The sequence below is a fragment of the Coregonus clupeaformis genome, chromosome 34 (assembly GCF_020615455.1).
Source record: "Coregonus clupeaformis isolate EN_2021a chromosome 34, ASM2061545v1, whole genome shotgun sequence".
Classification (NCBI taxonomy): Eukaryota; Metazoa; Chordata; class Actinopteri; order Salmoniformes; family Salmonidae; genus Coregonus; species Coregonus clupeaformis.
In genome coordinates this window covers 19,040,928-19,053,358 of record NC_059225.1, presented here as the reverse complement: position 1 = coordinate 19,053,358, position 12,431 = coordinate 19,040,928, and the positions used below count along the sequence as shown (strand labels likewise).

At 48.8% G+C, this 12,431-nt stretch overlaps 1 protein-coding gene across 1 annotated transcript in view; it reads left to right on the top strand.

The window, feature by feature from the left end:
• The window catches only part of zfhx4 (zinc finger homeobox 4), a 101,871-nt gene that overhangs the window by 19,266 nt on the left and 70,174 nt on the right, over positions 1-12,431 (top strand). The window contains 4 exon segments of the mRNA XM_045210496.1: positions 6,502-8,923; positions 9,055-9,303; positions 9,888-10,167; positions 11,710-12,233. Coding sequence (XP_045066431.1) covers positions 6,548-8,923; positions 9,055-9,303; positions 9,888-10,167; positions 11,710-12,233 — 3,429 coding nt within the window. The 5' untranslated portion in view covers positions 6,502-6,547.

Below are 12,431 nucleotides of genomic sequence, written 5' to 3'. Positions count from 1 at the left end.
TGGCGGTGGACTGCCTTAATCTGAGAGAGAGAGCGGGTGAGAGAGAGAGGGAGAGAGAGGGGGGAGAGAGAGGGAGAGAGAGATAGACAGAGAGAGAAAAATAGAAAAGGAAAGAGAGCACCTAGAGAGGAGTGCATAGGTGGCACTTTGGAAGATACTGGGACCAGTAGGAGCCTCTAATCTGGTTAATGTAGTGTAATTGCGTCAGGAAAAGTGAGTGTGTGTTTGTGTGTGTGTGTGTGTGCGTGCATGCATGCGTGTGTGTGTAATTGTCAGGACATAGGGTTCCCTTTTGTTTGTGCGGTTCATTTCCAATCAAACCAATTTCACAGGAGAGTGTTTCCAGATTCCCTGCTAAAGAAAATTCCTGTTTTTCTTCCCCCCCCCCTCCTCTCTCTCTCTCTCTCTCGTTCTCTCAATTCAATTTCAATTTAAGGACTTTATTGGCATGGGAAACGTATGTTAACATTGCCAAAGCAAGTGAAGTAGATAGTAAAAAAAGTGGAATAAACAATAAATATTAACAGTAAACATTACACTCAGAAGTTCCAAAAGAATAAAGACATTTCAAATGTCATATTATGTATATATACAGTGTTGTAACAATGTGCAAATAGTTAAAGTACAAATGGGAAAATAAATAAATCTCTCTCTTTCTCCCCCTCCCCTCCCCCTCCCTCGCTGTTTTTTAAAATATATTTTCTTTTAGACATTAGCTATGTAGATTGGATATTGCTTTGATGTAGTAAAATCTGTAGTAGGAGTGGCAGCGGGTTGAAGTGGCTGGAGTCCTCAGTTTATTTACTCTGCTCACTTTGAGTTTAGTTTAAACAACATATTTTCAATCACTTGTCTGCAGCTCCCCTTTCTAATGCTGCTAGAGGTGGAAGGTGCCCCTAGGCACAGATCTAGGATCAGCTTACCCTCCCCAGATTGTAACCAGAAATGTTGGACAGGGAAAAGCAAAACTGACCTTAGATCATTGTCTGTATTCTACTGCCGTAATATTAGATGGAGACAGAAGCACTGATACAGGGTCAGATATATTTTCATCCCTCTAATGGTGAAGGTTAGGATTTAGGGTCGGGTAATCTGACCCTAGACCTGTGGTTAAGGAGTGTATTCTACCTAGAACGTTAGTGTTGTCTCTCTTCCTAACCAGGTATTTTCTCCAACAATGAAAGCCCATGCTGGTTGCAGCAGGTAATCAGGTATTCTGTTACACCTGGAACTATAGAGGCCAATTTACCTTTCATCATGAGGATGAGGAGAACTCACACACACACACAGACACAGACACACACACACACACAGACACACACACACAGACACACACACGCACACAGACACATACGCACACGCGCACACACACACACATACGTACGCATGCACACACACACGCACACACACACAAACCCCACTTCCCTTTTCTGCTCTCCAAACCTGCAGCTCTCATGTTGCTGTCATGTGATTCGCTAAAAGGCATTCTGTGGAGAAAGTCATTTGTTAGACAAGATTCCTGTGTTAAATAGGGCGAATGTTGTTGAGGTGTGTGTGTGTCTGTGTCTGTGTGTGTGTGTGTGTGTGTGTGTGTGTGTGTGTGTGTGTGTGTGTGTGTGTGTGTGTGTGCGTGCATGCATGCATATATGGGTATGTGTGTGTGTGTGTGTGCATGCGTCTAACGTTACACCTTCAGGCAACAAACAGGGCCATGAAAACCTTTGTAGGAGTCAAAACGAAGAGAAAGAAACTAACCTGGTTCTCTCTATCCCCTCCTCCTCCCCCCCTCCCCCTCCTCCCCTTCCTCCCTCCTCCTCCTCCTCCTCGCCTCCTCCTCCCCCACCTCCTCCCCTCCTCTCCTCCTCCCTCCTCCTCCTCCCCTCCTCCCACCTCCTCCTCTCCCCCTCCCCTCCTCCCCTCCTCTCCCCCCTCCTCCCCCACCTCCTCCCCTCCTCCCCCACCTCCTCCCCTCCTCCTCCTCCCCCACCTCCTCCCCCCACCTCCTCCCCTCCCTCCCCTCCCCTCCTCCCCTCCTCCCTCCTCCTCCCCCACCTCCTCCCCTCCCTCTCCTCCTCCCCTCCTCCCACCTCCTCCTCCTCCTCCCCTCCTCCTCCCCCCTCCCCCCTCCCCTCCTCTCCCCACCCCTCCTCCCCTCCTCCCCTCCCCCCTACTCCCCCCACCTCCTCCCCTCCTCCCCCACCTCGTCCCCTCCTCCTCCCCCCTCCCCCTCCTCCTCCCCCTCCCCTCCTCCTCCCCCCTCCCCTCGTCCCCTCCTCCCCTCCTTCTGCAATTTTCTCTCATCCTTTCTTTTAGGCTTTAAACAGAGGGCATCAAGCCTCTTCAGTGTGTGTGTGTGTGTGCTCTTCGCGTACATGTATGTGTGTCTCTCTGTGTCCTTTGATGGGGCCAGCGCACCCCTTTACCAGAAAATCATTCTCTCCTGATGGATTTTTCACCATTTTGTTTCTGCATGGCAACAAATAAACAGTTAGAATTAGCCTAGTGGAGCGCTATTCAGAGCTTTGTCACCGGGAGATAGATGCTTTGGTCTCACTCTGGAACTCTCCTTTGTCTTTTACTAACACTCTATGACATCTTGATGGAGGATTTGGTGTTGGGGAGAGGCCTCTTGCTGAGACCAGGGTGACCTTAGCTAACGCAGAGGAGAAACACACACACACATGGATGTGCTGTTTATTTGGACATTACATTTGACTTTTATATTTTCTTCTCTGCGAATTGCAAACGGTCACACTCTACTCTGCATGCTAACTTTGAACTTCTAACCCTGTATGTTGTAGCTTGTTTTGAAACGACTAAAAGCAGAGAGCCCGAGAGCCAGTTAGGACGAAAGAGAGGGGGTGAGGAAGAATTAAACAGAAAAAAAAGGTGAAAAGAAATCCCCTGCTTTATAATGTCAGCCGTCCCTCTCTTTGAATGAGAGAAAAGCAGATGGAGAGAGAGAGAGAGAGAGAGAGAGAGAGAGAGAGAGAGAGAGAGAGAGAGAGAGAGAGAGAGAGAGAGAGAGAGAGAGAGAGAGAGAGAGAGAGAGAGACAGAGATAGAGAGAGAGAGAGAGAGAGAGAGAGAGAGACAGACAGACAGAGAGAGAGACAGAGAGACAGAGAGAGAGACAGAGAGACAGAGAGAGAGAGAGAGAGAGAGAGAGAGAGAGAGAGACAGACAGACAGACAGACAGACAGACGAGAGAGAGAGAGAGAGAGAGAGAGAGAGAGAGAGAGAGAGAGAGTTGGATAAAAAACAATAGGCCAAGGAGTCTTTTAGCCCTCTTTTCCCCAAAGAACTTAGCAACGCTGGGGTCTGGTTAGCATTCCACGGATATTATTTCTTTCTCAGCATCAGATCAGACGCTTCTTTAATCACTTCACAGTGTGTGTGTGTGTGTTTTGTGTGTGTGTTCACGGGAGGCCAGGGACAGGCTTAATTAAAAACTAGAGGTAGGACTGGTCCCAGCCATCTCTTTTGTTCTAGTGGGGAAAAAGGAACTGTTTTGAAGCAGGGAAAAGCTGGCTTCATTGTTCTCTCACTCTCTCTCTCTCTCTCTCTCTCTCTCTCTCTCTCTCTCTCTCTCTCTCTCTCTCTCTCTCTCTCTCTCTCTCTCTCTCTCTCTCTCTCTCTCTCTCTCTCTCTCTCTCTCTCTCTCTCTCTCTCTCTCTCTCTCTCTCTCTCTCTCTCTCTCTCTCTCTCTCTCTCTCTCTCTCTCTCTCTCTCTCTCTCTCTCTCTCAGGGTTGTAGCAGGGGGAGGGAGTGGGAGGAGGGCACTGAGGTTACTAAACACTGCAGTAACTTGATCTGGGTTTTAAAACCTGCTGGGCACACTATAAGGTGTACAAAAAAAGAGGGGAAAATAAGACATGGAAACCTTTTGGAGCAGGTATGCTGTTTTATGACACAAAAATAAAACCGTGGTTGATTGATATTCATAATTGACCAATCCTGGGAACTACTTCAATAACTTTATTTGTAAAGCACTTCTCAAATATTGAGATCTGAGCGCTAAATTAAGTTTTGCTTGTACTCCTACTTTATTAGTTCCTGTGTTGTGAAACAGTGACTGTTGTTGTGTCAGAAGCCATTACACTAAATACTGTATAGATATAACAGTAGACCTGCATTAGCCTCAATGCTACTTTAGCTTAGCCCTGGTTTAAAAGGATTAACACACTTTACCTGCTAAGGCTAATGCTAACGTTGGGCACTTAGATCAACTTACCCTCCCCAAATCCTAACCTTAACTATAGTGGAAAAAACACAAAACTGACCTTAGATCAGTGTCGAGGGACAACTATTCCATTGTTTGCAGTTGAGCTCTGTTTACCACTGTAATTCATCCGTGTCTGTGCGGTGTGATACAGTGTAGCGATAGGTAAATCTCCAAGACATGTCTCAACACTCAAGGATATATATAATTCCTGTTAAACCGACTGTTTTATGTCCAACACACACATCAAGGGCAGTTAGGAACATAATGGCAACAAGTACAAGGAATAAATCCTCTAGTCTCTTTCATGTTAGCACTCAAAACCCCTCGCTACTAAACAGCTTTAAACTCAATCATATTTCCCCTGCAAGCCTCTTAAAACACGATGGTACAGAACCCGGAATGAAAAATGCATGAAGTTGACTGACTGGTTGGTTAGATTCATCGTTTTAGGTTGGGAGAGATGTAATGGTTTAGTTGTGTCTTAACCCATTACATCTAGATCTAGATATTTGGAGTGCATTTAGACTTGAGGGGAAATAGAACAGCTGTTTTCTTGTTGTGTAGCCTACTTCGCCAGAACAATGTTGCTTTAGGGTGTGTAAGAAAGAGAGATGTTTTTTAACATGCTTTGTCATTTATTTATTCTCTATTTGGCTTAATCTGATGATTTAGCCCATCACTTAGGGAGAACACATCATTTCTATCTTTTAATCTGTACTGTTCATGGACTCATCTCTCTGCCATCTCAGATTACACTTGATTATGGTACAGAACACACACGCACACACAAACACTTGATTTCAATCCTCACGCTTTAATATCCATGAAGCCCCCTCCCACCGGCTGTGGATTGTTTCAGTTTAATCCTCTAATTGCTTTGTACTGTGTCACAGAACGAGAGCGATGGAGAGATAGAGGGGGTGGGGGGATAGAGTGGGTGGGGGGATAGAGAGGGTGGGGGGATAGAGAGGGTGGGGGGATAGAGTGGGTGGGGGGATAGAGGGGGTGGGGGGATAGAGGGGGTGGGGGGATAGAGATGGAGAAAGAGGCAGGCAATAGGAAGTGGGTGGGGTTGAAGGTTGCAGTTGTATTTTAAACCATAATTCGAATGCTGGCTCATTCACACGGCAACTTGTCTTACAAAAGTTTATAGGAACAGGTCTCCATTATAAACTCTTCTTATAGCACCAGGGATTTGACAGTGGCCTGATCTGGGTTGATCAACTCTGCGACAGTTCAGATGGCTACTGGTTGATGACTGTGGGATTGTTTGTTGATAATCTGTCCGACAGTTCAATTGGATTTCGGCCAGGGAGAGTGTTTAAGGGTGTGGAGTTGAAGGTGGGGTTATTTGGATAAATCAGATTTGTCATCTGGAGTAAGGTCAGACTGAGTTGTGTGTGTTTGTTTGTGATGCGTAGTTTAGCTGGTTCTCTTTCTGTGATTTACTTTAGATGGTGGTAATAACATGTGCTTGTGAAGTTGAAGGTTAAAGGTTGAGTGACTGGTGTCTAATCTGTATGCCTGTTGGTGGCTGGACAGTGTGGACAGGGTTTGGGGAGGGCATGGGGAAGAGATTTAATCAATGACGCTGGTGTGTTAATCAGGAAGTGTTAGCTACATGCTGAGGGGTCTTTACCAGGCCCAGATTTAGGCTAAGCTGATTTTCTTACCGACACAGGAGTCAGACTTTTCTCTGCTTTGCTCCTTCGCTCCTCTCCTCCTCTCATGGCCAGAGCGAGGGATCAGTCACATTTGTTCACTTCTCCCTCTGTTTCCAGGGCATTAATCAGTGAGGGGTCAGAGAGAGTGGGACACAGGGAAACTTTTGTGTGGTGTTCAACTGTTTTCAGGGGGCAGGCGATAGGTTCTGGCTGTCAGCTCTAAGACAAAGCTGCTCAGATCTATTCACTAAGTTTATATTGGATTTTCTCTTTTCACAAGTTGTCAAGGGCTTCTTTAACAATAATGGTCAACTCTGTGGTAGGCATTCTTTGGCAGTCAGCATTCAATAGTCACATTTTGAGTTGCATACATTTGAAATAATTATGGGATTTTGGATGTAGGATCTAATATTGAACCTTTTTTCAATTTCTTCTTAACTTAATGATAAACAGTGTGATTGTTATTGTTGTTGTAATATTTTTCTTTCTTTCTTTCTTTCTTTCTTTCTTTCTTTCTTTCTTTCTTTCTTTCTTTCTTTCTTTCTTTCTTTCTTTCTTTCTTTCTTTCTTTCTTTCTTTCTTTCTTTCTTTCTTTCTTTCTTTCTTTCTTCAGGTCCCTGTCTGGTTGGATGAGATGAGATCCCCATGTAAAGGTCGCCATGGCAACCTGTGACTCCCCTTCTATCGTCTTGCGGCAGGAAAATGGCCATAAGCTGTCGTCGCTGCCAGCAGGGCCGTGTGACGCAGAGGAGACCGAGAGATACCGAACTGCTGCTGCCGCTGGGATGGATCCCACCGCTGATACCAATGACACTGCCGCAGCACCAGAAAACAGCCCCACTACCCCCAATAATACCACAGACACCGGCAGCCTGCTGAGGACAGAGCAGCAGAGCCGGATAGAAAGCTTTACTGGAAACGGGACTGTTACCGGAACCAGGACTGTTGTATCGGGTTTGGACCATGCCCACACTTCTGCTTCGTCGGTGGCCCCAGCAAAGGAGATCCCCTGTAATGAATGTTCCACCTCCTTCTCCAGTTTACAGCAGTACATGGAGCACCACTGCCCCAACGCTCGCATGCCTAATGCAGCAGGGCGGGAAGAGGAGGAGGAGGAGGGCGAGAGCGAGGGAGAGGGGGAGCCTGATGGAGTGGCAGAGGTGTGTGAGAGAGACAGCGAGATGGAGGAGTTAGAAGATAGTGACGTGGAGAACCTGTGCGGCGAGATCGTCTACCAGCCCGATGGATCTGCCTTCATCCTGGAGGACTCCAAAGAGCATCGCGGTGGCGGCTCCAGGGGCCTTCTGTCGACCAAAAACGTCCCCCCTAACCCCCAGAATCCCACCGCTGCCACCAATAAATCTCAAAGCGGTTTGACCACCCATGGGGGTAATCGGGACAGGGCGGAGCTGCCTGCAGCTGCACCCATATCCTTCTACCCACAGGTCATCAACACTTTCCACATTGCGTCATCCCTCGGGAAAGCATTCCCGGCTGACCCGGCGGCGACATCGTCATTCCCAAATACCTCAGCGTTTGCAGGCGCCGGCAGCCCTGTGTTGCACAGTTTCCGTGTCTACGACCTTCGCCACAAGAGCGACAAAGACTATTTGACGGTCGACGGCACAGCCAAAAACTCCTGTGTGTCCAAAGATGTCCCCAACAATGTGGACTTGTCCAAGTTCGAGGGCTGCGTGAGTGACGGACAGAGGAAGCCCGTACTGATGTGTTTCCTCTGCAAGCTGTCGTTCGGCTACAGCCGGTCGTTTGTGACGCACGCCGTCCACGACCACCGGATGACGCTCAACGAGCAGGAACAGAAGCTCCTGAGCAACAAGCACGTCTCTGCCATCATCCAGGGGATCGGCAAGGACAAAGAACCTCTTATAAGCTTTTTGGAACCAAAAAAATCCTCTAACTCTGTGCTACCCCACTTTTCTACCACCGCTAACTTCCTGGGTCCCGATCCAGGGTTCCGTGGCCTGTGGAACACGTTCCATGCTGAGAACGCTGATTCCCTCCAGGCTGGATTTGCTTTCCTGAAAGGTAGCGCAAGCTCGAACCCCGCCGAGCAAACCCCCAGAACCCCACCCATGCCAAAGGCCGAGACCAATCCAAACCTCGGGGGTGTGACCGGCGCCTCCGTCAGAACCCCCGCCAGTTCCGCGTCCCTCCTTCGCTCATCTCCCATGGCGACAGGCAGAGAGCGGGATTCTTCCGAGAGCGATTGCGAGGGCCGTGCTCCACGCACTTTGCATCCCAATGGACAGCGGTTGGACCTGAACCCGTACCCGCTGATCAAACACGAGCCGGGCGCAGAAGGAGGAGAGAGTCCAGAAGAAGACATGGAGGACATTTACTCCAACGGAGGGGTAGAGATGGAGACGGAGGAGGACGAACGGGTGGGCGACAGCACCAGTAGCAAAGATTTCCCTCTCTTAAACCAAAGCATTTCCCCCTTGTCCAACAGCGTGCTGAAGTACAGCGAAAACAAAGGCCCCTCGTCCTCCTCATCCTCCTCCCGTGAGGAGATGGAGAAGAGTAGGCTGAACTCAGCCCTAGCCAGAGATAGAGATAGCAGTAACGACTCAACCAGTGAAGCCCTGGGTGGTCCAGATGGATTCTCACCCTCCTCTCACCTGATGATGCCACGAGACGACGAGAGTCCGGGACCCCTGCACCAGCACGGGGGAAACCCCGGAACCCCTGGCACACCGGGTACCCCCGGAACCCCCGGACCGGCCGAGGGGTCCCCAGGCAGTGGCGTAGAGTGCCCCAAATGTGACACGGTCCTAGGGTCCTCCCGCTCCTTAGGCGGACACATGACCATGATGCACTCTCGTAACTCCTGCAAGACACTGAAGTGTCCCAAGTGTAACTGGCACTACAAGTACCAGCAGACGCTGGACGCCCATATGAAGGAAAAGCACCCTGAGTCTGGAGGGTCCTGTGTGTACTGCCGTACCGGGCAGGCTCACCCACGCCTGGCCCGGGGAGAGAGTTATACCTGTGGATACAAGCCCTTCCGCTGCGAGGTTAGTCTCGCTTTGTTTGTTTCTCTGATCCTTTCTCCTTATTTCTCTCTTTCTCATACTCTCCCTCTCTCTCTGTTCCTTTCTTTGTATCTCTATAAATAACACCCTCTCTATCTCTGATATCTCTCTAGGTGTGTAACTACTCCACCACGACCAAGGGCAACCTGAGCATCCACATGCAGTCGGACAAGCATCTGAACAACGTTCAGACACTGCAGAATGGGGGCACTGAACAGCAGTGCAACCACACCCACACCCACAGCCATACCCACACCCCCTGCCACAGCCATGCTAACCCTGTGCCCAGTGCCAGCCTGGGGGGAGGCTGTGGTACCCCGTCACCCTCCAAGCCCAAACAGAAGCCCACGTGGCGTTGTGAGGTGGGTGACACTACATGTTGGATTAGGGCTATTCTAGTGCTGTTCATTAGCCACTATTTTGGCCATGATTAAAAGTTAAGACAGGTCTAGGATCATCTTCCCCTAATCTATTAGGGGGAAAACCACAACTCTGCCAATAGATCAGTGTCTTGGCGCAGTTTCCTCCTACTGTGTTTGACTCTGTTAACTCGTACACCTGTATATGAGTGTTTACATTGAACAAAAATATAATCGCAACATGGGGGTTTGCGGAGGAGTATTTCTGTCTGTAATAAAGCCCTTTTGTGGGGAAAAACTAATTCTGATTGTCTGGGCCTGGCTCCTCAGTGGGTCAGCCTGGACCTATGCCCTCCCAGGCACACCCATGGCTGCGCCCCTGCCCAGTCATGTGGAATCCATAGATTAGGGCCTAATGAATTTATTTCAATTGACTGATTTCCTTATATGAACTGTAACTCAGCAAAATCTTTGAAATTGTTGCATGTTGCGTTTATACAGTATTTTTGTTCAGTATAGTTACCACACATCCTTTGAGAACCCATTCAACAAATGTTCCTCATATATATATACCTCTGCTCCTCCAGGTGTGTGACTACGAGACCAACGTGGCGAGGAACCTGCGCATCCACATGACCAGTGAGAAACACATGCACAACATGATGCTGCTGCAGCAGAACATGAAGCAGATCCAACACAGTCTGCATCTGGGTCTGGCCCCGGCCGAGGCTGAGCTCTACCAGTACTACCTGGCTCAGAACATCGGCCTGACCGGAGTCAAGCTGGAGAGCCCCGGCCCAGACGCCCAGATGATTAACCCCTTCCAGCTGGACCCCAATACGGCCCCTGTACTCGGCTCTGGGCTAGGTGAGAATCAGGGTGACTTTTAGTCTTCCTTTTGGTCTCTATTTTGTATCTCTCTCTCTCTCTCTCTCTCTCTCTCCTCCTCTCTCCTCTCTCTCTCTCTCTCTCTCTCTCTCTCTCTCTCTCTCTCTCTCTCTCTCTCTCTCTCTCTCTCTCTCTCTCTCTCTCTCTCTCTCTCTCTCTCTCTCTCTCTCTCTCTCTCTCTCTCTCTCTCTCTCCTCTCTCTCTCTCTCTCTCTCTCTCTCTCTCTCTCTCTCTCTCTCTCTCTCTCTCTCTCTCTCTCTCTCTCTTTGTTTTGATCTATCTCCTTGCACTTTACTTTTTTCACTCCCCGCCTCTTTCTCTTTTTCCCTGTCCTCCACTTTCTCTCTTATCTTCTTTCATCCCTCTGTCATTGCCTCCTATCCTCAACCTCTCTTTCTGATTAAAACATGATTATGAGACACCACAGGAGAATTATTCTTAATCTTTATTATTCTTAATCCCCCCACACACACACACACACACACACACACACACACACACACAGCAGGGAGCAGAATCCCCTAGGAGGTGAAGGAGTTTAACAAAGAGCCCATACTGTTACATACCCATTCCTCATGGCAACCTGGAGGTCACAGCTGTAACCTCACTGCTTCTCATGTCCACACACACACACACACACTTTATTAGTGTCGACTAATTGGTAGATTTGTAGTGTGACTGTAAAAAACAAAAAATATGACCGACAGACAGACAGACAGACAGACAGACAGACAGACAGACAGACAGACAGACAGACAGACAGACAGACAGACAGACAGACAGACAGACAGACAGACAGACAGACAGAGAGACAGACAGAGAGAGAGAGAGTCGTAACAGAACAGAGCTGCTTTTGTATTGATCAGCGTTTCATGTTGTGTGAGAAGGCCTGCTAGCACTCCCTGCTACTCTTCGGCTAGCTCTGCCCTAGCCCAGAGTCATTAAAACTATCTGATGAGGGAGCTAGCAAGTTGAAAGGGATGATTGTAATTGATCCTGATCCAATCCTATTAGACTTTTTTTTATAGTCAAGGCTTTGTTGGGAGCCACAGGGTCTGTGCAAGGCTTTATTTTATCAAATGGTTTTGAGTGACTTAAGCCTACACTGCTACACTAAAGCTCCTCTTCTCTTCTCCGCTTCATTTCATTCAATAAAAAAGGCAGTCTTTCTTTTTATTTTTACTTCATCCACCCCTCTTCCTCTTCCTCTTCCTCCGTTCAAATGTACGTCTGTCTGCTTTTCTATCCTTTCTCTGTCTGACTTTCTCGCTTTCTTTATTGGTTGTATGTTCTGGTTTTCCCCTACGTTCACTCTCGTTCGTTCACTCTCATTCGTTCACTCTCATTCTCATTCTCGTTTCACTCTCATTCGTTCACTCTCCTGCTCATTCTGTCTTCTGTTCTTTCATTGTCCTCTCTCTCTCACTCTTGTCTTCCTAACCACCATTCTCCCCTCTATCTATTTCTCTTTCTCCCTCCCCCACCCTCTCTAACCATCCCTCTCTCTCTCTTTGTCCCCAGTGAATAATGACTTGTCTGCGGAGCTGCGTCTGGCCAGTGGTCAGCTGATGGCTGATGACCTGTCGGTCCTCTCCGGCGGCAGTGGCGCTGGTGGCAGTGGTGAGCTCTCTCCGCCCATCAGCGACCCGTCGCTCCGCCTCTACCAGTGTTCCGTCTGCAGCCGCTTCACCTCCGATAGCCTGGAGGCGCTGGGCACCCACGTCAACGCAGAACGCACCCTGCCCGAGGACGAGTGGCGTGGCATTGTGGGAGATGTGTACCAGTGCAAGCTGTGCAACTACAACACCCAGCTGAAGGCCAACTTCCAGCTGCACTGTAAGACAGACAAGCACCTGCAGAAGCACCAGCTGGTGGCGCACATCAAGGAAGGAGGGAAAGCCAACCAGTGGAGGTTAAAGTGCGTCGCCATCGGCAACCCTGTGCACCTGAAGTGCAATGCGTGCGACTACTACAGCAACAGTGTGGATAAACTGCGGCTGCACGCCACCAACCAGCGACATGAGGCCGCCATTAGGCTGTACAAGGTACCAGTCACTCCTGTTATACATAATACACCACCATACACACGACAGCCATCAACACACGACAGCCATCAACACACGACAGCCATCAACACAAGACAGCCATCAACACACGACAGCCATCAACACACGACAGCCATCAACACACGACAGCCATCAACACACGACAGCCATCAATACACGACAGCCATCAACAAACGA